At 36.5% G+C, this 26,568-nt stretch overlaps 1 protein-coding gene across 7 annotated transcripts in view; it reads left to right on the forward strand.

Moving 5' to 3' along the window:
* Positions 1-22,491, forward strand: part of SCFD1 (sec1 family domain containing 1) — a 101,411-nt gene extending 78,920 nt beyond the window's left edge. For 4 of the 7 annotated variants that reach the window (XM_017537575.1, XM_017537580.1, XM_037741715.1 and 1 more), the window contains 7 exons: positions 6,713-6,766; positions 10,153-10,205; positions 12,689-12,722; positions 13,453-13,518; positions 21,344-21,406; positions 21,493-21,561; positions 22,275-22,491. In XM_017537575.1, the coding sequence (XP_017393064.1) occupies positions 6,713-6,766; positions 10,153-10,205; positions 12,689-12,722; positions 13,453-13,518; positions 21,344-21,406; positions 21,493-21,561; positions 22,275-22,298 (363 nt within the window). In that variant the 3' untranslated portion in view covers positions 22,299-22,491. The remainder of the gene's footprint in view (positions 1-6,712; positions 6,767-10,152; positions 10,206-12,688; positions 12,723-13,452; positions 13,519-21,343; positions 21,407-21,492; positions 21,562-22,274) is intronic. The other 3 variants (XM_017537581.1, XM_017537576.2, XM_017537579.1) reach the window with 2 other exon arrangements.
* Positions 22,492-26,568: the final 4,077 nt, after the last annotated feature.

The following is a 26,568-nucleotide window of genomic DNA, read 5'->3' on the forward strand; positions in this document are numbered from 1 at the left end:
GGTTTCCAGGTTCATCCATATCCCTACAAAGGACACGAACTCATCATTTTTGATGGCTGCATAATATTCTGTGGTGTATATGTGCCACATTTTCCCTGTCCAGCCTATCCTCGTTGGACATTTGGGTTAGTTCCAGGTATTTGCTGTTGTAAACTGTGCTGCAATTAACATTCGTGTGTATATGTCATTATAATAGAACGATTTATAATCCTTTGGATATATACCCAGTAATGGGATTGCTGGGTCAAATGGAATTTCTATTTCTAGGTCCTTGAGGAATCGCCACACTGTCTTCCACAATGGTTGAACTAATTTATACTCCCACCAACAGTGTAAAAGTGTTCCTATTTCTCCACATCCTCTCCAGCATCTGTTGTTTCCAGATTGTTTAATGATCGCCATTCTAACTGGTGTGAGATGGTATCTCAATGTAGCTTTGGTTTGAATTTCTCTAATGTCCAGTGATGATGAGCATTTTTTCATGTTTGTTGGCCTCTTGTATGTCTTCTTTTGTAAAGTGTCTGTTCATATCCTTTGCCCACTTTTGAATGGGCTTGTTTGTTTTTTTTTTGTAAATCTGTTTTAGCTCTTTTTAAATTCTGGATATCAGCCCCTTGTCAGATGGGTAAACTGCAAAAAATTTTTCCCATTCTGTTGGTTGCTGATTCACTCTAATGACTGTTTGTTCTGCCGTGCAGTAGCTGTGGAGTTTGATTAGGTCCCATTTGTCTATTTTGGCTTTTGTTGCCAATGCTTTTGGTGTTCTGTTCATGAAGTCCTTGCCTACACCTATGTCCTGAATGGTTTAACTACATTTTCTTCTAGCGTTTTTATGGTGTTAGGACTTATGTTTAAGTCTTTATCCATCTGGAGTTAATTGTAGTATAAGGTGTCAGGAAGGGGTCCAGTTTCTGCTTTCTGCACATGGCTAGCCAGTTTTCCCAACACCATTCATTAAACAGGGAATCCTTTCCCCATTGCTTGTTTTTGTGAGGTTTGTCAAAGATCGGATGGTTGTAGATATGTTGTGTTGCCTTCGAGGCCTCTGTTTTGGTACCAGTACCATGCTGTTTTGATTACTGTAGCCTTGTAGTATAGTTTGAAGTCCAGTAGTGTGATGCCTCCCCTTTTGTTCTTTTTGCTTAGAATTGACTTGGCTGTGCGGGCTGTCTTTTGGTTCCATATGAAGTTTAAGGTGTTTTCCAGTTCTGTGAAGAAGGTCATTGGTAGCTTGATGGGGATAGCGTTGAATCTGTAAACTACTTTGGGCAGTATGGCCATTTTCACAATATTGATTCTTCCTAACCATGAACATGAAATGTTTCTCCATCTGTTTGTGTCCTCTCTTATTTCCTTGAGCAGTGGTTGGTAGTTCTCCTTGAAGAGGTCCTTTACATTCCTTGTTAGTTGTATTCCTATGTATTTTATTCTCTTTGTAGCAATTGTGAATGGCAGTTCATTCTTGATTTGGCTCTCTTTAAGTCTGTTATTGGTGTATAGGAATGCTTGTGATTTTTGCACATTGATTTTGTATCCTGAGACTTTGCTGAAGTTGCTTATCAGTTTCAGGAGATTTTGGGCTGAGACGATGGGGTCTTTTAGATATACAATCATGTCGTCTGCAAATAGAGACAATTTGACTTCCACCTTTCCTAATCGAATACCCTTTATTTCTTTTTCTTGCCTGATTGCTCTGGCTAGAACTTCCAGTACTATATTGAATAGGAGTGGTGAGAGAGGGCATCCTTGTCTAGTGCCAGATTTCAAAGGCAATGCTTCCAGTTTTTGCCCATTCAGTATGATATTGGCTGTTGGTTTGTCGTAAATAGCTTTTATTATTTTGAGATATGTTCTGTCAATACCTGTTTATTGAGGGTTTTTAGCATAAAGGGCATAAAGGGCTGTTGAATTTTATTGAAGGCCTTCTCTGCATCAATTGAGATAATCATATGGTTTTTGTCTTTGGTTCTGTTTATGTGGTAAATTACGTTTTTAGACTTGCATATGTTGAACCAGCCTTGCATCCCCAGGATGAATCCTACTTGATCATGGTGGATAAGCTTTTAGATGTGCTGTTGCAATTGGCTTGCCAGTATTTTATTGAAGATTTTTGCATCTATGTTCATCACGGATATCGGCCTGAAGTTTTCTTTTCTTGTTGAGTCTCTGCCGGGTTTTGGTATCAGGATGATGTTGGTCTCATAAGATGATTTGTGAAGGATTCCCTCTTTTTGGATTATTTGGAATAGTTTTAGAAGGAATGGTACCAGCTCCTCTTTGTATGTCTGGTAGAATTTGGCTGTGAACCCGTCTGGACCTGGGCTTTTTTTGCATGGTAGGCTCTTAATTGCTGCCTGAACTTCAGACCTTGTTATTGGTCTATTCAGGGTTTCGACTTCTTCCTGGTAGGCTTGGGAGGAGGCAAGTGTCCAGTAATTTATCTGTTTCTTCCATGTTTACTAGTTTATGTGCATAGAGTTGTTTGTAATAATCTCTGATGATGATTTGATTTTCTGTGGAATCTGTGGTGATAGCCCCTTTATCGTTTTTTATTGCATCAATTTGGTTATTCTCTCTTTTCTTATTTATTAATCTGGGTAGTGGTCTATTTTGTTGATCTTTTCGAAAAACCAGCTCCTAGATTTATTGATTTTTTGAAGGGTTTTTTGTGTCTCTATCTCCTTCAGTTCTGCTCTGATCTTTGTTACTTCTTGTCTTCTGCTAGGTTTTGAGTTTTTTTGATCTTGCTCCTCTAGCTCTTTCAATTTTGATGATAGGGTATCGATTTTAGATCTCTCCTTGCTTCTCATGTGGGCGCTTATTGCTATATATTTTTCCTAGAGACTGCTTTAAATATATCCCAGAGATTCTGGTATGTTGGTCTTCATTCTCGTTGGTTGCGAAGAACATCTTTATTTCTGCCTTCATTTCATTGTTTATCCAGTCAACATTCAATAGCCAGTTGTTCAGTTTCCATGAAGCTGTGTGGTTCTGAGTTAGTTTTTGAATTCTGAGTTCTAACGTGATTACACTGTGGTCTGAGAGATTGTTTGTTATGATTTCCGTTCTTTTGCATTTGCTGAGGAGTGATTTACTTCCAATTATGTGGTCAGTTTTAGAGTAGGTGTGATGTGGTGCTGAGAAGAATGTATATTCTATGGATTTGGGGTGGAGAGTTCTGTAAATGTCTATTAGATTTGCTTGGTCCTGGTCTGAGTTCAAGTCCTGGATATCCTTGTTGATTTTCTGTCTGGTTGATCTGTCTAATATTGACAATGGGGTGTTAAAGTCTCCCACTATTATTGTGTGGGAATCTAAGTCTCTTTGTAAGTCATTAAGAACTTGCCTTATGTATCTGGGTGCTCCTGTATTGAGTGCGTATATATTTAGGATCATTAGCTCTTCTTGTTGCATTGATCCTTTTACCATTATGTAATGTCCTTCTTTGTCTCTTTTGATCTTTGTTGCTTTAAAGTCTATTTTATCAGAGATGAGAATTGCGACTCCTGCTTTTTTTGCTCTCCATTTGCTTGGCAAATCTTCTTCCAACCCTTTATTTTGAGCCTTTGTGTGTCCTTGCATGTGAGGTGGGTTTCCTGGATACAGCACACCAATGGATTTTGGCTTTTTATCCAATTTGCCAGTCTGTGTCTTTTGTTTGGGGCATTTAGTCCATTTACATTTAGGGTTAATATTGTTATGTGCGCATTTGATACCGCCATTTTGGTGCTAGCTGGCTGTTTTGCCCGTTAGTTAATACAGATTCTTCATTGTCTTGATGCTCTTTACCATTTGGTATGTTTTTGGAGTGGCTGGTACTGGTTGTTCCTTTCTATGTGTAGAGCCTCTTTCAGGATCTCTTGTAAAGCAGGCCTAGTGGTGATGAAATCTGAGTACTTGCTTGTTTGCAAAGGATTTTATTTTTCCTTCACTTATGAAGCTTAGTTTGGCTGGATATGAAATTCTGGGTTGAAAGTTCTTTTCTTTAAGGATGTTGAACATTGGCTCCCACTCTCTTCTGGCTTGTAGGGTTTCTTCTGAGAGATCTGCTGTGAGTCTGATAGGCTTCTCTTTATGGGTAACCTGACCTTTCTCTCTGGCTGCCCTCAGTATTTTCTCCTTCATTTCAACCCTGGTGAATCTGGCAATTATGTGCCTTGAGGTTGGTCTTCTTGAGGAATATCTTTGTGGTGTTCTGTGTATTACCTGGAGTTGAATATTGTCCTGCCTTGCTAGGTTGGGAAAGTTTTCCTGAATAATATCCTGAAGCGTGTTTTCCAGCTTGGATTGATTCTCTTCGTCACATTCAGGTACACCAATCAAGCATAGATTAGGTCTTTTCACATAGTCGCATATTTCTTGGAGACTTTGCTTGATCCTTTTTATCCTTTCTTCTCTAATCTTGTCTTCTCGTTTTATTTCATCAAGTTGGTCTTCGACTTCTGATATCTTTTCTTCTGCTTGATCGATTCGGCTGTTAAAACTTGTAGATAGTTCGCAAAGAAGTTCTCGTGTTGTGTTTCTCAGCTCCATTAATTCATTTATATTCCTCTCTAAATTGTGTATTCTTGTTAACATTCCATCAAACCTTTTTTCAAAGTTCTTAGTTTCTATGCATTGGGTTAGAACAAGTTCTTTTAATTCACAGAATTTTCTTATCATCCACCTTTTGAAGCCTGCTTCTGTTAATGGCACACACTCGTTCTCCATCAGGCCTTGTTCCATTGCTGATGAGGAACTGTGATCCCCTGTAGAGGGAGAGGCATTCTGATTTTGGGTATTCTCAGCCTTTTTAGGCTGTTTTCTTCCCTTCTTTATAGATTTATCCATCTGTGGTCTTTATAATTACTGTCTTTATAATTGGGTTTCTGAGTGGACATCCAACTTGTTGATTCCCAGCGCTAAAATCTGAGCAACCCACTGCGCCGGCCAAAACAGCAGCGTTATGATAGATGGTGCTTTTCTGACTCTGCACCAAGAACTGCCGCACGAAGGCAGCGGCAAAACCGCCTCGCCGGCCACAAGAGTCGCGTTGGCGACCTGTGGGGCTCCTTCGCTGGGAATCTCCTGGTGCGTGAGCAACAAAAATTTGTCTGAAAGTGTGGCGTCCTCTCGTTCTCTGTGCTTTCACTGGGAGCTACAATCCCGATCTTCTAGTGATCAGCCATCTTGGATCTCTCTCCGGTTTAGACTTACTCTTAAGTGAACATACTCAATTTTATTTGAAACAAGACTTAAAAGGTAAAATTTTGAGCCACGTTTTTAAAAAAAATCTAAATAGTATTCAGGAAGTATATTCAGACCGCTCCAAGAGTAATGAAACAGCTTTAATTTTAAATTTACTTGCCTAAGACCATCGTAAAGAGGTTTTTACTTTACCAGTCTAGGGAAGGCAACAGGATCCTTAGTGATAGTCCATTTTAATAACAATAAAATGTTTTATGATCTCAGAAAATGAAAAATCCTTATATAATAGTAATGTATTATTATAAAGTCAGATTGAATGTGTTTGTTGTATGAAGTCTCTAAAATACAGAAAGTACAATAGATACAAGACTATTCTTTTCAGAACATCCTGTATAATTCACAAAGGAAATACCAGTTCAAAATGAACAGAATAACACTTCATTGGGAATGTACTTTGAATAGACATAATAGTCACCTACTAAATTTTCTAAACTTGACGTGTTATGTTCAAAATAATAATACTTGTCAGACTGAAGTGTAACAGTATTTCTTAATGCCATAGCCTGTAAACATGTCAAGAGATAACCTTTTACCAGCACCTGCGTTGTACATTTTATGTTCACAGTGGAATCTGTTCTGTAAGACAATGCAGTGCAACATTGAAAACTTGCTATTTATCCCAGGCAAAATAAATATGGTCAATAAAGTTGTTCCTGTATCCATATCCCCATTTTCCAAAGTACAAAAAAATACCTTTTTATTAGAAATGAACTCTTTTACATCATTTAATCTCATACATTTTCACGAACTTTAGAAGTTACTTTATTTTTAAAGAAAACTTTTATGATCCACAGAGAGGAAATGAAAAAAATACAATGGGATTCTGGCCGGGCACAGTGGCTCATGCCTGAAATCCTAGCACTTTGGGAGGCCGAGGTGGGTGGATCACTTGAGGTCAGGGGTTCAAGACCAGCTTGGCCAACATGGCAAAACACCTTGTCTACTAAAAATATAAAAATTAGCCAGGCGTGGTGGCATGAGCCTGTAATCCCAGCTACTTGAAAGGCTGAGGCAGGAGTATCGCCTGAACCCAGAAGGCAGAGGCTGCAGTGAGCCAAGATGGCACCACTGCACTCCAGTCTGGGTAACAGCAAGACTCCATCTCAAAAAAAAAAATAATAAAGGGATTCTTCTTTGATCAAAACAAAAGCTTGCAGTTACTAGTATTAAAAGCAAACACTCAACAAAGTAAAAAGCCCAAACATGTATTTGTACTAACACCTGAATACACCTACACATTTAAAGGAGCATTTTATTTAGAATTATATTTTCCTATGGAAACTTGAGTAGTGCCAAGGGTATTTACATCTTTGACATCACCTTTACTGTTCACAGACTACTTAATTTTATAATATGTTTAATTGAAAGGTAAACTTACTTAACTGTAGAATGATCAGGTTGTTTTAATAGAGAGGAACTTTGGTTTGTTATTCTAATATTTAACAAAATACTCATCTCTTCACAGAATCTACCTGTTACTCGTATTTTGGACAATCTTATGGAGATGAAGTCAAACCCTGTGAGTACCATGTAACATTATATTTTGTGTAAATTCCTGAATGTGTTAAACTGACTAGTATGAAAGAGAATAAAATCAGATTGAGTTTCTTGTGAGCTTAATCACAGCAGAATACGTGAGGGAAAGGAAGAGGCCATGTTTTCAAGAAGCCTTTTTTAGCCATTATCACAGATTCTTGGAATTGGTTTTCTCAGCTGCTATACCCATTCTAGCCAGCTCTCATTCAAATGTAATGTAGATTATATCCTATATGTATAATTAAATGTAAAATATATCCTAAAGAACAAATTTCTGTAAATGAAAAAAGAACCAGTGAATATCAGTTGATATAGTATGAAGAGTACCAAACCAATTTAATTTTATAAAAGTTAAATTAGGCAAGAAGTGCACAGTAAAAATTTTAAGTGCATCTGTTTAGAGGGCACTAAATTTTGGGGGGCTGAAGAAGTAAATTGACAATGAAATTGTTGGATGAATAGACAAATGGGTCAGTATTGTTAGCATTGACTTAAAGAATGGGTTTCTAAGCTATCTGTTTGTAATTCAAGAAAGGAATGTAAAAATCATCACAATCTGTTTCATAAAACATCCCATCCTTTTACTGTCACAACCATAAGGTGGTTATTACCACAAGAATCTGGAATCAAAAACAGCATGACGGTACCCACATCAGAACCCTGGTTTGAGTTGGTCTAAATCCCTATAGACTTGGCAGTGAGGCTTAGGATTCCAATCCTGAGAAAGAGTACAAACATAATCTTCAGATGAGTGTGACCTTTTTTTTGTAATTGTCAAACATGACTGTAACAACATAAGAAGAAACTAACAAAAACAAGTTTTAAAATTCAGTGGTGTGAAAACAAAGATACAGTGTAATAAAACATCTCAAAAGGGCAATTAATATTATGAAAAGAATAGGAGAATTGTTTATAATGATAAGCTAAAAAGGATTAGATTCTTCCACCTGGGAATCAATACAGATAAAGTGGTATACAATGAAATAATGATAGACTTTATCACTACATCCTAGAATACATGAAAAAAGACTAAGAGAGGAATACATTTATGACTAATTATCTTAGAGAATACTGCTTCATAATAGGCAGTAAACTTCCAGGAGATATTATGCCAAGCAACTATAAAGATTAAAAATATAAGTAAATGCAAAAATTTAGACAGATACCAAATATACAGGGGGTTAAGAAATTTTGATATTGTCCAGGTGCAGTGGCTCACACCTGTAATCCCAGCACTTTGGGTGGCCAATGCTGGTGGATCACTTGAGCTCAGGAGTTTGAGACCAGCCTGGGCCACATAGTGAAACCCCATCTCTACAAAAAGTAGAAAATATTACCTGGGTATGGTGATGTGCACCTGTAGTCCCAGCTACTCAGAAGGCTGAAGTGGGAGGATCACTTGAGCTCAGGAGGTTGAGGCTGCAGTGAGCCAAGGTTGTGCCACCGCAGTCCAACCTAGGTGGCAGAATGAGACCCCGTCTCAAAAAAAGAAAACAGAATTTATGATATTTTGTTACCGTCCCTAATCTTGAATTTGAGATGAAAAATAATGACAATAATAATGATGATAGCTAACATTTATTGAGTACTTATCATGTGCCAGAAATCATTCAAAGCATTTTTCAGTGGCTCACGTGTGTAATCCTGGCACTTTGGGAGGCTGAAGCAGGCAGATCAGTTGAGGTCAGGAGTTCAAAATCAACCTGGCCAACATGGTGAAACCACCTCTCTACAAAAAATTAGGGGGGGGAATGGTGGCACACACCTGTAATCCCAACTCTCTAGAGGCTGAGGCAGGAGAGTTGCTTGAACCTGGGAGGCAGAGTTTGCAGTGAGCCAAGATCATGCCCACAGCACTCCAGCAGGGGTGACAGAATGAGACTCTGTCTCAAAAAAAAAAAAAAAGCATTTTTCACCTATTATCTCATTAGGACTTTCTGAGAAAAGTACTAGTATTATCATCATTTTCTTTTTATAGATGAGGACATTGTAGTGCAATGAAGTCAGGTTAACTTGCCCAAGGACACATAGCTAATAATGGCAGACCTGGGATTTTAACCAAAGGCCAAGTTATTTTTTTTTTTTTTTTTTTTAGTAGAGATGGCGTTTCACCATGTTGACCAGGATGGTCTCTTGATTAGGGCAAAAATCATTCCATTCATGGAATCACAGAACTATAGAGTTAAAGAAACTAAGTTATCTTAACAATGTAGGAGAGGCAACCAAGAAATGTTGTGACTTCCAAGTCACACTACTTTTAGTAACAGAATTGGAACCAGAAACCTACTACTGCTGTATTCCTGCCTGGTACTCATTCCAACATACATCCACATTTATCTGCCATAAACACACGGATGGCTACATTGTGGATCTTACTGGAATGTTTCTCTAAACCAAGAAAGTATATAGATGTTCACTTGACTTTCACTTTATAACTCAAGGCATGTTATTGCAGACAGATTCTTTTTACTTAATTAGGAAAAGTAACTTTTTCTGTTTTGAAAGCGTTTTTTATCTGCTAGATGAGGTGGCTGTCTGCATTCTCATCCTTCTCGTGTTCCCAGATGGACAAATTGATTTGGAGGCAATGAAGAGATTAGCAAAATGCTAAAGGGATTAGCAAAGTATACTAAGACCTGACAAATAATCTTGATTGTATCCATTTAAAATGCTGCAATCTAATTCTAGATGCATTTTTATCAGTTCATTTATTAAATGTTCTTTTATTTCTTAATTGAATAAATTAAAATTAAGGCTAGATATCAGATAGGTTATCTTGCCTTGTAAGTCTGACTGGTAGTGGTTTCTCGGAGCAAAGTATTGAAAGATCCTTGCACTATGTTTGGGTTTACTGAGAGTGCTATGACTGATTAACAGTGCCCACCATTGGGTATAGGACTAAATAGTGGCAACATGTGTAATGTATTTGTCATGAGCCAGGTTTTGGTAGGACTGTCAATGCTCCAGAAAAAGAATTCGTTTCTCTGGCATGGTAGTTAAGAACTTGGGCATTGAAACTAGACTGCCTTGGTTTAAACCCTATAGTTCCCATACTTACTAGTCATGTGACTAGTTATGTAACTTTTATAAAGTTAAATAACTTTTCCGTACACCAAACTGCCAATCTAAAAAAATGAGGGAAACAGTTACAACCTGATGGACCGTTATTGGGATTGAGTAACTTCATCTAAAGTGCTTAGAATAAAGGTTATCGCATACATAGTAAGTGCTCATTAAGTATTAGGGGTGGTGGTTGTACATTCCACAAAATTGATAGATTCATTAAAATAGGATACTCTAAGCCAAACTGTGACCTTCTAAAGAGAAATTCCACAGTCATGGTTAAGTTCTATTTTTTTTTTTTAATAGGAAACTGATGACTATAGATATTTTGATCCCAAAATGCTGCGGGGCAATGACAGGTAAGCAGCTTTTGTCTTCTTTAACTTATTGTGGATTTTTCCCCTCAATAATGGAAATAATTGATTTATTATAAAATAGTATTGCTTATTATTAAAAATCCATACTATTTGGAAAACCTGTAAGAAAACAGTATGTATAATCTCATTATCCAGAGATATCTCTAGTAATGATACTAAGCATTTACATATTTTTCCTTCCAAATATATACACACCCAAATCCATTTAGATGTCTACTGGTTTTTTTTATGAAATGGTGGAGATATTAGAAACTAATTGTGGGTGAGGGAAATTTGGATAACATCTGTTTTTAAATGAGTATTATTGAACCAATTGAAAAAATAGGGCTTTAGATTGGATACCAGTTGTTTGATTGTTTTTCATTTAACTGCTCCATAAAATTAAAGCCTCTGGGAACCATTGCTATATAACACCTTGTGGCAATGAAACATTCTATAAATTCTGCATTTTATCATAGACATTGGATAGTAAGATATTCTCATGGATATTAATTTTTATGATTAATGGTGGTATGAAAAATAGCCTACAAGATACAGAAAAAGAATAGGCAGGATTGGGGAGGAAATAATAACTGCCTGGAATGATTTGCCTGTCACACTGAAACTTAGTTGAAGCTAGTTTCTTGCCTGTGCCTTATGTTTGGGATCTTCAGGACTTTATATTTGCTCTATCTCAAGCTTTCATATCTTTGTAGATGGTATGAAAATAATCTAGTCACTAGATTAAATTGCTTGATAACTTGAAATGTTATCCTTTCCTGAATTTACCAGAAATGCCACCAAAATTGCCTAAGAACTGCTAATAGCAGCTACTGTTGGCAAGAGAGAATCTGACAAAGAACAGACTATGTGGAAAGGGGGATGAGGATTGACTACTAATGGGTACAGGGCTTCTCCTAGTGGTGACAAAAATGTTCTGAAATTAGACAGTGATGGTTGTAAAACTCTGTAAATAATATTAAAAACCACTGATTGTATATTTTACAACAGTGGATTAGCAACTTTCCTATATTGATGATTCTCCAGCTTACATTTTTTCCTTCCTTGCATTTAGCTACCAAGTAGATACACAGCCCTCGGTATGCATGGGTTCCTCATCCATGGATTCAGCCAACCAGGGTTCAAAATATTTCGGGGGAAAAACAGACGTGAACATGTACAGGCTTTTATTTTTTCTTGTGTTTATTCTCTAAGCAATACCTAATACAATGTAAACTATATAGTTTGTTATATTGTTTACATAGCATTTACACTGTATTAGGTATTACAAGTAATCTAGAGATTAAAATATATGGGAAGGTGTGTGTAGGTTACATGCAAACACTACACCATTTTACATAAGGTACTTGAGCCTCTGTGGACTTTGGTTCTACCGGGGGTTCTGGAACCCAAGGTAGAACTTCATGGAACTTCATGGATACCAAGGGAGACTATATTTGGCTTCTTGGTAATTTACTGAGAAATGTTTAATCCTAAATGCAGTTTATGCATGGTAATCAGAAGGAATATTAGCATTGATAAGACAGATAAGCTTAGAGTTTCATTTTTAACAGAGCCTTCTCCTGAGCTATCCCATCACAGTTAAATCTTGGTGATTAATAACTAGTAATACTGTTCTATTTCAGTCTTAACCCCCCTCATCCATGTCTTCTCTTAAAGGAACTTAAACACTGAAGAGGCATTTCAGTCAGGTGGACTCGTAGCTTCTTCTATGGAATATTCAGACAGGCCATAAAAATAAGGAAAAGATGACAGAACTGTGTAATCAGCCTCTGAACAATTAAGTAAAGTTGTAATCGCCCTCTTTTCTCAGTTGAGATTTTGAAAAATTACTTTTGGGGAAAATCTAAGTTTTCCATGTAAGTCATATTGTACAGCCTGTTTTAGCACGCAAAACAAATATAAGTCTAGACTCGCAAAAGCTTTGAAAAATGTCTTTATTATATATATTTTTAAAATACTTTGATGTCTAAGGGATCTTTATTAAGAAATAAGCTACAGCAAAATTCAGATCCGTCCTTCCATTCCTTCTTTGCTTCCTGTTATTCTTCCTATACATAATTTATAGTTTTTCCACAAATGTAGATACCCACAAACTAAATTTAATATTGAGTGTGGTAAAAATTTACCATATAAAATATATGCTTTATCCATACACCTTATACCCAGATTTCCACTCCTCCTCATGGGAGCTGCTGCTCAGTCATCTAGAATTTTATTTTAAAGTAATAGGTTGCCCCATTTCCTTTTAGACTCTGAGATATCTCCCTCTTCTAGCTTCTTTCTATCAATCTCAGTTCACCACTCAGCTCTGCAAAATTAAAGGACCCACTCCTCTAAGAAGGTAAAGGAGGTAGAACTGTGAATACCTATCTAATAGTGCATGTGTGTGTATTTCCCATACCTGTTTTATCCATAATAAAAGCCATGGGTGAAATTTTCAGTACGGTTTTTCTTTATTTCAGCTCAGTTCCCAGAAACAAAAATCCATTCCAAGAGGTAAGTTTCTTATAAAAATTCTCTGTCCTACAAAGGAAAGATGAAAGGTTACCAAGCAGTCTTGATGACTATCTTTGTCCAAAACATGGCTTTGTGATGATTAGTGTATGGTAATTTTGATAAATCCAGTTGTGTACACCCAAGATTCTTTTTAAAAAATTTAGTCTAGCAATTATATTTTTCTAATTTATAGAGCTGCTTATATTTATAATATTTTAAGCTTAAAAATAACTGATAATTCACAGGAAATGAAGTCTTTAGGATTGCAGTGAGAGTTTTACATGTGTGGAAACTTTCTGAAATTGGATTCCAAACATTTGTGACGATACCATGACTGTGTTTTCATTTGAAATACAAAGAAGTGTCTCAGTAAAAAAGAGAGTAAATAACATATTTTGGAAATTATATAAATGCTAGGTTTTCTAATTTTTCCTGCCTACAATAAATAACCCTAAATTCAAAAATGTCCTTTGGAGAAAGCCCTTTCGATTTGGTATTGCCTAATTGAAGAATACAGTTATTTTTCTCTAAATTGTTTCTGAAAAATCTCTTCTTCATACAGCTCAAAAGACATTAGAAATTTATAGACTTTTTCAAAAGAAATTTCTTAATTAAAATAGCATCAGGTGCTTAGAATATGACTTTTGGCTAGCATTTTTTAACCTTAATTTTAGGATAGGTCTCAGACTAAAAACTATGTTGCTTTTTTTTTTTTCTGTTTACATTTTAGGCCATTGTTTTTGTGGTGGGAGGAGGCAACTACATTGAATATCAAAATCTTGTTGACTACATAAAGGTACATTTTATTTAGCCTTTTTAGTCTGTTGTTAGATGGTTTTATAGGTAGAACACTAGCATCCTCTGATGGCTATCCTGATGCTTCTATAACTTATTTTCTAAAAGGTAGTTTTTAAATCATGCATATATGATTTTTAAATGTTCATTGTTTTCCTATTTCCAACACATTCATTTCTGGCCTTAAATTGTACTTAATCTAGAAAACAATGTATCTTATTGATATAATGCACTTTGCAGCCACCTGTCTTAATATAAATTCAAATGCTTAGAGACCTCAAGCAAGCTCTTCCAAAAAAAAAAAAACTCCCTGAGTGAAATGATTCACAAAACTCATTGATCTGAATAATATGCACTTTACTCCTATCCTGTTAACTTAAATCAGCAACATATGTCTAACAAACTTGAAGTGTCTGGTTTTTTTTTTCAGCAAACAGGAACTATAGAGTTAGCAAATGAAGGGGAGTGCAGGGAGTGGCAGACAGCTAAGCAAAAAGGAAGGAAGGGGTGTAATTTGAAGAGGAAAAACGCTATTAAAAATTTAGGGGCAACAGAATTTGCTGTTTTTAGAATGTCATTTTGTAATCTTTATTCACTTAATATTAAATAATGATCATTCTTTATGTCCTTATTTCATGTATTGCTTTAATAATGGTAGAGGGTTATGGTACAGTGAAGACAAAAAACCACAGGCAGATGTCACAGAGCTCCAAAACAAGTAACTATTCTTAGAATTCTTAGTTTTATAGGAGATACTTCATCTTTGCATTATGAACCACCAAGATGTGTGTGAGATACCTTAGTTTCAGAAGAGCCCTAGTCTTGTACAAAGAAGGTGTTTTATTTTTTTAAGTTCAGGGGTACATGTGCAGTTTTGTTACATAGGTAAAGTTGTGTCATGGGGTTCGTTGTACAGATTATTTCATCACTCAGGTATTAAGCCTAGTACCCATTAGTTATTTTTCCTGATCCTTTCCCTCCTCCCACCCTCCACCTTCCAAAAGTCCTCAGGGCGTGTTGTTTCCCTCTAACGTGTCCATGTGTTGTCATCATTTAGCTCCCACTTATAGAACATGCAGTATTTGGTTTTCTGTTCCTGCATGAGTCTGCTAATGATAATGGCCTGCAGCTCCATCCATGTACCTGCAAAGGACATAATCTTATTCTTTTTTATGCCTGCATGGTATTCCATGGTGTACATGTACCACATTTTCTTTATCTAGTCTACCATGGATGGACACCTAAGTTGATTCCATGTCTTTGCTGTCGTGCTGAATAGTGCTGCGATGAGCATACATGTGTATGCATCTTTATAATAGAATGATTTATATTCTTTTGGGTATATACCCAGTAATGGAATTGCAGGGTTGAATGGCATTTCCGTCTTTAAGTCTTTGAGGAATCGCCGTACTATCTTCCTCAGTGGCTGAACTAATTTACAGTTCCACTGGTGTTCCAAAAGGAGATGTGTATAAGTGTTCCTTTTTCTCCAAAACCTCACCAGCATCTTAAAAAATAATCATTCTGACAGGTGTGAGATGGTATCTCATTGTGGTTTTATTTGCATTTCTCTGATGATTGGTGATGTTGACCTTTTTTTCATATGATTGTCGGCCACATGTATGTCTTCTTTTGAAAAATATCTGTTCATATCCTTTGCCCACTTTTTTATGGATTTGTTTTGTTTTGTTTTTGAGATAGAGTCTTGCTCTGTCGCCCAGGCTGGCATGCAGTGACACCATCCCAGCTCACAGCAACCTCTGCCTCCCAGGTTCAAGCAATTCTCCTGCCTCAGCCTCCCAAGTAGCTGGAATTATAGGCACACACTACTACACCCAGATAATTTTTGTATTTTTAGTAGAGATGGGGTTTCACCATGTTGGCCGGGCTGGTCTCGAGCTCTTGACCTCAAGTGATCCACCCATCTCGGTCTCCTAAAGTGCTGGGATTACAGGTGTGAGCCACCACACCTGGTCTGGGGTAGTTTTTTCTTGTAAATTTAAGGTCCTTATAGATGCTGGATATTAGACCTTTGCTGGATGCATAGTTTGCACAAAGTTTCTACCATCCTGTAGTTTTTCTGTTGATAGTTTCTTTGGCTGTGTAGAAGCTCTTTAGTTTAATTAGATCCCATTTGTCAATTTTTGCTTTTATAGCAGTTGCTTTTGGTGTCTTCATCATAAAATCTTTACCCATTCCTATGTCCAAATGATATTGCCTAGGTTGTCTTCCAGGGTTTTTATAGTTTGGGGTTTAAGTCTTTAATTAATCTTGAGTTGACTTTTGTATATGGTGTAAGGAAAGGGTCCAGTTTAAGTTTTCTGCATATGGCTAGCCAGTTTTCTTAGCACTATTTATTGAATAGGGAGTCCTTTCTCCATTGCTTGTTTTTTTCAGGTTTGTCGAAGATCAGATAGTTGTGGGTATGCAGTCTTATTTCTTGGTTCTGTTTTGTTTGATTGATTGCTCCATAGGTCTGTTTTGGTACCGGTACCATGCTGTTTCAGCTACTGTAGAGCCCTATAGTATAGTTTGAAGTCAGGTAATATGATGCCTTTACCTTTGTTCTTTTTCTTAGGATTGCCCTGGCTATTTTGGCTCTTTTTTGTTTCCATATGAATTTTAAAACAGTTTTCTCTAGTTCTATGAAGAATGTCAATGGTAGTTTAATAGGAAATAGCATTGAATCTATAAATGGCTTTGGGCAGTATGGCCATTTAATGATATTTCGTCTTCCTATCCATGAGCATGGATGTTTTTCCATTTGTTTGTGTCATCTCGGATTTCTTTGAGCAGTGGTTTATAGTTCTTCTTGTAGAGATCTTTCACTTCCCCAGTTAGCTTTATTCTTTTTGTGGCAATTGTGAATGAGAGCTTGTTCCTGATTTGGCTCTCGGCTTATAGGAATGCTAGGGATTTATGCACATTGATTTTTGTATCCTGAGACCTTGCTGAAGTTGTTTATCAGCTTAAGAAGCTTTTGGGCTGAGACTGTGGGCTTTTCTAAGTAAAAGTTCACGTCATCTGAATACAGGGACAGTTCAATTTCCTGTCTTCCTATTTGGATATCCTTTATTTCTTTCTCTTGCCTGATTGCCCTGGCCAAAACTTTGAATACTATGTTGAATAGGAGTGGTCAGAGAGGGCATGCTTGTCTTGTGCCAGATTAATATTTCTCTAGTTTCATAGCCAAAATTAGGTTGCATGCCCAGGCTCAAAAGCAGAAACCAAGGGACCATGACAGGAACCAGATGCAAACCATCTCTATAAACAGTGCTGACAAGCTAGTACAAGTTGCCCCCTAGTCTTGACCCTAGCACAAGACAATATTCATCCCTAGTTAGAACATTTCATTCAGGTTTGGCCAACGGTTAGCAACATGACTGGTTCCAGGTGCTCCTAGGGATAAACACATAGTTGCAATAGACACTTTTGCATTCCACAGACTCTTACCCTTGGTTAAGCTTTTTTAATCACTTGATATCATTCTTTTTTTTCAACTTTTACATTATATAACAGAAAAATGAGAAAATAAACACCAAAATCCTAATCATTTGTGTAGCGACTGTAGATTATAACTTTTAAAAAAGTTGAAGTTTACCAGATAGTCCAGTGAAAACTTGTTCTTAATAATGTCCCAGCTTGACAGTTTTACCTCTTTCTACCACAGAACGTTGAATTTTATGAAATTGTATAACAATTATTAACTAAATCTAGTTCATTTCTCTGCTAATCTGGTCTTTTACCAGAAGACCTTGTAGGGGTTTTAATTCAGTTTCCTAATACATTTGCTCATTCATTTGGTCATAGAATTGTTCATATGAATCTCACCAATGATACCAGTATTGTACCAAATAGCATTACATTATGATTTGGTTTGCTTACTAATTTTTTTTTTCATCTTTCTTGACAAAATCAGCTCTTGTTCTTATACTAAAATGTTGTAATTGACTGAGGCACCATAAGTTTCCCATAAATTCACTCTTTTTGCTTACTCTGCCAAGTTACCAGGCCATTTTCCTTGCACTACTTTGGCTTTTAATTGAGGAGCATACTTAATCCTTCTTGAGTCTGTGTGCATGTGTCTTCCCATCTTTATGTAACTGTTGAGTTTTATCATTTTTCCAGGCTTCTTGCCACCATTTCCCTTCCTCCTGAAATAACATTTCTTGTAAACAACCAATACAGGTCATTAAGTCGTCTCTCTCAGTATGTCTCTTTTCATTAAAGGCAAATTGGGCTTACCATCGGACTCAGAACTGTGCCAGTGTTTCTGCCCAGATTGGTTTAACCACCAAATATGTTGTTGCCATTGAGTTTTTATTGCTTGAATATAGTTTGAATATATCTTTTTGATCCAAAATCCTTCAGGAACCTTTTGAAAGATGGTGGGGGAGGAAAGACAAGAGTTTTCAGTTCCCCAAGGCAGTGTCATATGAGTAGTAATTATTCCCAAAAATACTTAACTCTGTAATTATTGTCGGCAAAAAATCAGGGCTATCAGCGGCAAGTGTGTAAGACCACCACGTTATCCTTTACTTGGTTTCAGTACCAAAAATTTTTTTTAACTTCAGTTAATGCCTTCCACCCACAGAAACAAGATACATAGGCATTAGAGCATGACTAGTTGGAAATGCAGCAGTTATTTTATGTCCGTGTTTCTGGACACCTTTCTTAACAAATTATATCTGTGTTTAATAGTCACGTGGTAGTCTGTGACTTCGTTGTTGAACAAAATCATTTGTGTGCATTTGAGAGAAAACAGTGTCCTAACTTTCCCTCCCAAAAGTGGTGCTCTACAGTAGATAAAACCACTGGGAGCCAAAAGACAAGTATTACAGTTATTCTGTGTTTATCCTCAAGATGTTATTAGCTTCATCAAGATTCAGATAAAATTCTGCAGATTAAATTCTTAAATCTCCTGCAACCCAGTCTTAGACAGAATATTCTCTTGCTCTCAGCCTCTTACAAGATACCAAGATAATGTTAACTTTCCCTTTTTGCATTATTTACTTATTGGCTCCCTTTCTGAGAATAAAGAATTTTCCTCCTTTCTCCTGTCATTAGTTTTTACCCAGACCTTTACCCCTGAGTTAGGGCACCATCAAATTCGGCAAGAGGACTTACCAGTGGCGCTGACAGCAATGTGAGACTGGCCATGCTTTTCCCCTTCGTCCATTCCCAGTTACATGAAGTTGGGGTGGATAACTGCACGTTTACAAGACTATCTTGTCCACATGTGAGGAAAGATGCAAAAAAACATTAATTCCAGGCTTAGATAGGGGAAAATAGAAACAGTCCATTCCATCATTCCTCAGACAGTTATACTTAGAGGTATTATCTTCATGTTTTTTCATTTATATCTTTAATTTCTTTCAATATTTTGTAGTCTTCAGAGTATATTTTTATGTTCTTCTGAAAGGCATTTTCTTAAGTTCATTTTTTGATTCTTCATACCAAATACATAAAAATTCAACTGATTTTTATGTTGATCTTATGTTTTACATCATTGCTAAGTTTATTAGTTCTTATTGTTTTTAATGAATTTTTAGAAGTTTTACGTACAAGATCGTATTATCTAAAGAGAGATAGTTTTACTTCTTTTCTATCTGGAATGTTTTTTTTTTTTTTTTTGTAACTGCCTTGGCTACAACCTTCAATGCCTTGTTCAATAGAAGAGGCAAGAGCAGACATCCTTGTCTTCTTTCTGATCATAGGGGCAAAGCATCTAGTCTTTGACCATTATATTATATATTTCATTATGTTATTCATAGATGCCCTTTAGATCCATTAAATGTTTAGTAGCTACTAAGCCCCCTAGTTTAATTGTCCAGAGAGGATTTTTGAATCCCTTTTAGTCTTAGTTTTATTTTGTCCTTAATAATCCTAATCTTTTCCCTACCATTCAGCCATATTAAGAAGGAAATGAGCTAGTAGGTCTGTGACAGCCTTCCTCACATCATTAGAAACCTCTGTCAGTATAGTCTATATGAAACTAAACATAAGAATGACTATGCCTACATGAGACTTGCAATACAGAATTAGTTAACATGGTCCTTGGTTTATACCAGCCCATAACATAAGGGGCAAGTGCCAGAAAATACTGCTATACATCTATTTTGTATAACTCTGGATAATTGGTAAAAAAATAATTTGACCGATTTTATTAAAACATTTGATAATACTAATCTTGATGAATTGGGATCTTGATTTAAAACCACCACAAGGTATTATCTTGATGGAAGGTGATTGGTTGGAGAAAGAACTACATTGAGTTACGTAATTTTACATTGAATCAATATATTGGTACATTTCATAAAGTTTAAATTTTTTTTTCTTTTTGAGACCGAGTCTCGCTCTGTTGCCCAGGCTGGAGTGCAGTAGCGCGATCTTGTCTCACTGCAACTCTGCCTCCCGGGTTCAAGCGATTCTCTTGCCTCAGCCTCCTGAGTAGCCGGGATTACAGGCTTGTGCCACCATGCCTGGGAGCTAATTTTTGTATTTTTAGTAGAGATGGGGTTTCGCCATGCTAGCCAGGCTGGGCTTGAACTCCTGACATCATGATCTTCCCACCTTGGCCTCCCAAAGTGCTGGGATTACAGGTGTGAGCCACTGCACCCAGGCCATAAAGTTCAATTTCTAACTGAGAAAGGATTCATCAAGCTTGTACATGATTAAGAACAAGTTTGCACTGGAATGTTTGATAAACTACGTTTCTTGAACATTACACCTACACTGCATTGGATGGCTAAAAATGATTAGAAAAGAATGATGATGAGTAATTTGGTTAAGAAAGCTTGGCCCAAGGTAGGGACTGTACAAGTCAGAATTAATCTCAGCTGGGCTACTGTACCCCGTGCTTATCTCTAAGAATGCCGGGATCCATGGTGCTGATATTTAGCCAAACCTGAATGAAGTTAACTAGTGATGAATTCCAGTCCTGGGCTATAGAGACTAAGATAAACCAGAGGGCAGCTTGTGCTGGCTTGCCAGCATTGTTTAATAGAAAATGTAAAGATTGATTTTACATTTTGCACCTAGTTTTTGTCATGTTCCCTTGGTTTCTGCAGTTGAGCCTGATTTTTCCTACCTGACCAGAGAGACATAAAAGACCTCTCCTTGAACAAGAATCGGGTTCCCCTGGGAGCTGTGTCTAGAAGTTCTGGACCCCTCTAATGTTTCCCTGTGCTTGCTTCCTTCTTGTATACTGTAACCTCTACCTTTATTAATGCCTGTTAGCCACAAGAATCCAATTATATGACCCGTATACCATCTTATTTTGAAAAAAAAATCTGAGTTGTGGCTTTTTATTTATTCTCAGAGATGGCCATTAGGACATGTATTCAGCCAACAATGTTTGATCAGCTTATACATCACAGAGTTGTGTTACAAATTTACCTTCAAGTTCACAATACATACAAGAAATTAGCAAATCATTAGTAGAGATTTGACTGTTGTGATTGGCTTCCAATATTGTAACTGTGACTTTTATTCCTGATTTTGTCAATGTGGAATGAGATGTATTAACTTACAAACACTGTGTTGCTCAAGTGAGACTAAAAGCACAATCCATGCTACCTGCACCATAGCCCACTTTCAGCATAAAGAAACTCAAATGTATTCTTCAAGCAGTACACATCCTACATTGGAAGAATGTTCTAAGATTGTATGGGTAACTGTTGCTCCTGTGAAATATGACAGTCATCAGATTCCTTCTGAGTGTAATAGGAAATGGCACCAATAGTGTGCCATAGTACCTACTTTGGGGGATAAAAAAACCATGCTCATTTCACCACTTTGTTCCTCTTTATTTCATGCGATTTTAGGTAGATGTGTACACTAAAATCCAACACTGTCCCCAAGAAAGACTGTCAAGAATTACCAAAAAAAAGTAGCATATTAATCTCTTTTCTTGGGAATATTGAATATATTTCTTGTTACTTACTTGCATCTAAGTTCTGACTGATTTTTGCAGGGAAAACAAGGCAAACACATTTTATATGGCTGCAGTGAGCTTTTTAATGCTACACAGTTCATTAAACAGGTAAAGTATACCTTTGTTGTTTGTTTCTGTTAATATACCCATGTTGCTATTGGTATTATTCAAAAGAGAAAAAGAAAACCACTTACTCACCTGAACCAGCTGAAACCAAAAGCCATACAGCTATACCAAGATAGGCATTGCCATGGACAACTAAGAAGAAAATCTTGATAAAATTGTTTCCAGTAGGAGTGTACACATCCTTCCAGAGCTGAAAGCCTTTGCTGTGGCTTTTAATGATCCTTTAGAAATACAGAAATATATGAGAACTGTCAGTAGTCTGTCACTCATGACATTTCTCTTTATATTTTCACAAAGTTAATACTAATTTTTTTTCATTCCCATGGTTTTGTTTTCCATCAGTTAACATTACCTAATAATGTTTACATTTCTTTGCTATGATGATGTTTATTGCAATTCTATTTTCTTTTCTTTTTCTTGGTAGAAACAGTCTCTCGCTATGTTGCCCAGGTTGGTCTTGAACTCCTGGCCTCAAGTGATCCTCCCGCCTCAGCCTCCCAAGTAGCTAGGATTACAGGCATGAGCCACTGTGCCCAGCCTTCAGTTTTTAAATATCTGCAGATGTTTTACATTTGAGTTAGTGATAAACATTAGGATGTGGAAGTTCTTAAAGGGTTTACAAGTATGTTTGAATGCTGCTTTTGTGATCTTTTTTAAAAGTTTTATGTATGATTTTGTGTTTTATTTTGTTTCAGTTGTCACAACTTGGACAAAAGTAACACAGAAGAACCTTACTATGATAATCTACTTGGAATGTGGATAAATGTAAAAAGAAAATAAATGTTTCCCTCTCTATAACAATGTCCTAACAGTGAAATTGAGAGTTGTTTGCTAATTTTTAAGGAAATTCTATACTTAATAGGTATTGATTAAAAAAATAAAACATTTCAGAAATAAAATTTCAACATTGTTCATTTTCTCTCCTGTTTGATAAATGAGAAAGTACTTTGGAAGTAAGGAAAGCTCCATCTGAGTATAATATTAAAATACTAATAATAACTAATAGGTTATGATTGAAGTTGGTGACATTTTAAGATTATCATATACAGATTTTATTTGATTGGTTCATGAGTCCCCTACTTGTATGCATTTTAATTGTACAACTACTTTCTCATAGTTTTTTGGGTATCCATGTTGCCTCTAGATTTTAGATGGAGATTTTAAGACACTTTAATGTCTCTTCTCCTTCTGGCACACATATGTACATTTTATCACATAAAGTCCCTCCTTCATGTAATGGTGATCAAGGCAACACTAACAAACATGATTTGGAATGGACAAATACAAAACGTTCATCGCATGAAGTTCTAAATAATATTGATTACAAGCTTCTTTGATATGCATTAATGACAAGTATTGATCAGTCATACTGCTCAGCATGTCCATAAGATAAAAAGCAAGTCAACTGCTTGAAAGGGAAGGAAAAAAAAAAAAAACGCTTCCTATTATAAAGCCAGGGAGCTTTCCCTCCTAATGAGTCTCATATCAACAGGAATCTGTAATGTTACAGACAATATACTGACAATACATACAAGATTTACAGATCAAGAAAAATAATCCTAGATGTATGATAAGGGTTTATTAATGTGACTTATTCCTGAGACAAAATTTGAAGTATGTGGAGGAATAAAAGTACTGGGTATACATCAAGCAGTTCTTATAAGTAACATAAATAACATTTATTCTGTGCAGCCAGCTAAAGTCATACCCCTAAAAAAGGAGCCTAGAAAGAACACAATCCCAAAACAGTAAGCCTCTCTACCTCACTGGAGTATGAGCTGAATGAAAGAATCTCTAGTCAGGGTCCAGATTATTTAACTTCAGACACAAACAAATAATCATGATACTAAAGTTTGATAGCACCAATAATTACAGCCTGGAAAAAATGTTATAGCAAATATAATCAAATACTAAATATATTTGATTATATTATAATAAATATACCAAATATAATCAAATACTTGGCTGTTTAAAAAAAAAAATAGGCACTATGGAAATGTGTTCAGAACAAACACAAAATGGCAGAGAATAGCTTACACTGAATACGATATCATCATTTCCTCTCCTAGTGCCAGCGATGTGCATCACACATTTACTTTAATTCAGTGTTCATCATGCCTGCAAAACTTCTGCACTGCTCCTGACAGTGTACTAATAGTATTTGAAATGTAATTTCAGACTTTTCCTGCACATTAATTTGTTTAAATGTTACACTGAGTCTTTGAGACATAACTGTAAATTTTCCATACATGAGCATGTCAAAAATACCTCTTTTCAAGAAATAAATTATGACATAGGGCTAGAGAGGAAAAAGAAAAAAAAAAAGATTAAATATAGGTATAAAAAGTCAAGATCCTTTTTATGAAGAAAACATTGGGTCGGGTGGGATGGCTCACACCTATAATCCCAGCACTTTGGGAGGCCAAGGCAGGCGGATTGTCTTTTAGGTCAGGAGTTCAAGACCAGCCTGGCCAACATCGTGAAACCCTGTCTCTACTAAAAATACAAAAATTAGCTGGGCGTGGTGGCTGCTCCTGCAGTCCCAGCTACTCAGGATACTGGGACAGGAGAATGGCTTGAACCCTGGGAAAGTGGAAGGTGGAGGTTGCAGTGAGCCAAGATCACGCCACTGCACTCCAGCCTGGGCCACAAGAGCGAAACTCTGTCTCAAAAAAAAGAAAACATTAACTGGAAAAAGATTCTGTGAGTGTACACATATAAAAGATGTTAGAAAATACCCAAGGACAGAAAAATATGAAAGCATATTTTTAAAAAACCTAGAAGTTAAAAATAAAATACCTAAAATTTAAACTCAGCAGATAGGTTTAGCAACAGATGAAATGTGACTAAGAAGAAAATCTGAACCAGAAGATGGAGCAAAAGAAACTACCAAGAATGTAACACAAAGAGATAATAGGAGCAAAGGGAGACAAAAATAGATGAAGAATGGGAAGATCAACCAGACTGGGCAATAAAGGGAGCCCCTCACCCCGCCCCTTACAATGGTGGTACGTGCCTGTGGTCCCACCACTCCAGCCTGGGAAACAGCAAGACCTTGTCTAAAGAATGGGAAGGTCTAAGAGTCATCTGGAGTTCTCAAAGGAGCAAAGAGGTAAAGGTGGCAGTGATAATAATTGAGGAGATGATACCTAATAATTTTTCAAAATAGACACCTCTTCACACATTAACTCCTAGCAGGATAAAAAATTCACCCTTGATATCATGAAACTGCAGAATACCAAAAACAACTCTTATAGAAACAGTACAAGAAAAATAAGATTCACTTCTAAAGAGGGAAGAGGAAGGTGGGGAGGAGGAGAGAGCTGACTTCTCAGGTGCAACTGTGAGACAAGATTGTGGAATGGCATATTTGAAACTGATGAAAGTCAACTGCCAGCTTATATTAATAAGCTTATGTTAATGTCTAGCAAAATACTCTTAAGAAAGAGGACAAAGTACACACAGAGGAAAGAAAAAAGAGTTTGCCACCAGCAGAATCTCACCAAAGTCATTTCTAAAGTGGGAGAAAAGTTATTCCAGGTGTGAAAAGGAATGAAAATAAAACTTACGTAAAACTAAAAGAACATTGTTTTGAAATAATAACTTACAGCTTTAAAACAAAGAATTCGAATACATTGCAACACAAACTGGAAGAATTATTAATGATCCGAAAGTGTGGGGTCTCCCAAATCCCAATTTTTCTTTGCCCTGACACAGGACACACAAAACGCCTTGACCACTGGTGTAACCTAGCTAGCTTTATGTTTTCCCCTACAAGCTTGGACATTCCCAGGCACTGATAAGTTTGTTTATATTGTTGCCCAAAACACTGCAAGATAAAATGTAGAAACTAGCCTTCACTGTCAGCTACAGTTAACCCTTCATAACCCCACATAAACTCCTTAAACCCCACATAAACTCCATATTCCAATCCCCTTGTTGCAGACATAGAAGAATATCTTTTTTTCTTACTCCATCACAAGCACCACTGTAGCATCCTGTAAGTTTCCTAATAAATGCTTTGGACTGATTTTGGAATCCCAACCAGCCCCATCTCAGAACAGTTGGGGGTAGCACTTGCAAGAATTTATCTGCCACTACCTTGGGGTGATAACCAGTGACAGCTTTGGCCAGACAGTGTCATAAGGTCCTTGATTGGATAAAATGTGGCAGTAAAAACACTTGAGAGGATACCTAATAATTTTTCAAAACAGATAAACCCATTTTGCCATCTGTTAAGTACTCATTAACTTTATGTGTTTGTACGTATGTACATATATATGTATGTATGAGACGGGCTTGCTCTGTCATCCAGGCTAGAGTGCAGTAGCATGATCACAGTTCATTACAGGCTTAACCTCTCAGGCTCAGGTGATCCTTCCACATTAGCCTCCTGAGTAGTAGATACACAGGCGTGCAACACCATGTCATGCTAATTTTTGTTTTTACAGAGATGAGGTTTCTCCATGTTGCCCACTCTGGAAACATTAAAATTTCACATATAAGGTAAGCATTTGTAATTTTCAAGTTAACAACTGAAAGAAAATAGTATGAATTGTGTAAACTGGTGTGTATAAAATGGAAGATGGAGAGAGGAATAATAAAAATGCCCCAAAAATATGAGGAGAGAGATGAACACAGAATGAGAAGGACAAAAAGAAATGTAAGGAACTATGATATAAACCCAAATACACCAGCAGTTATAAGTACACTAAATAACTTAATTAAAAGATAATCAGACTGAATTTTCCTTAATCCAATATGTTCTGTTTACAGGAGACATTTAAAATATTTAAGAATACAGGTTATATATAAAAGAATAAAAGCTATATATAACCAAAAGAAAGCTAGTATGGTTTTCTTGTATCAGTGTTATATCAAAGTACAGTTTTTAAGTAAAATGTAATTTTGAAGATAAAGATCATTTTATAGGCATCCAGGCTTCAATTTACCAGGAAGATATGACAATTTTATTTCATTTTTTATTTT

Source organism: Cebus imitator, unplaced genomic scaffold, assembly GCF_001604975.1.
Source record: "Cebus imitator isolate Cc_AM_T3 unplaced genomic scaffold, Cebus_imitator-1.0 Scaffold104, whole genome shotgun sequence".
Lineage (NCBI taxonomy): Eukaryota > Metazoa > Chordata > Mammalia > Primates > Cebidae > Cebus > Cebus imitator.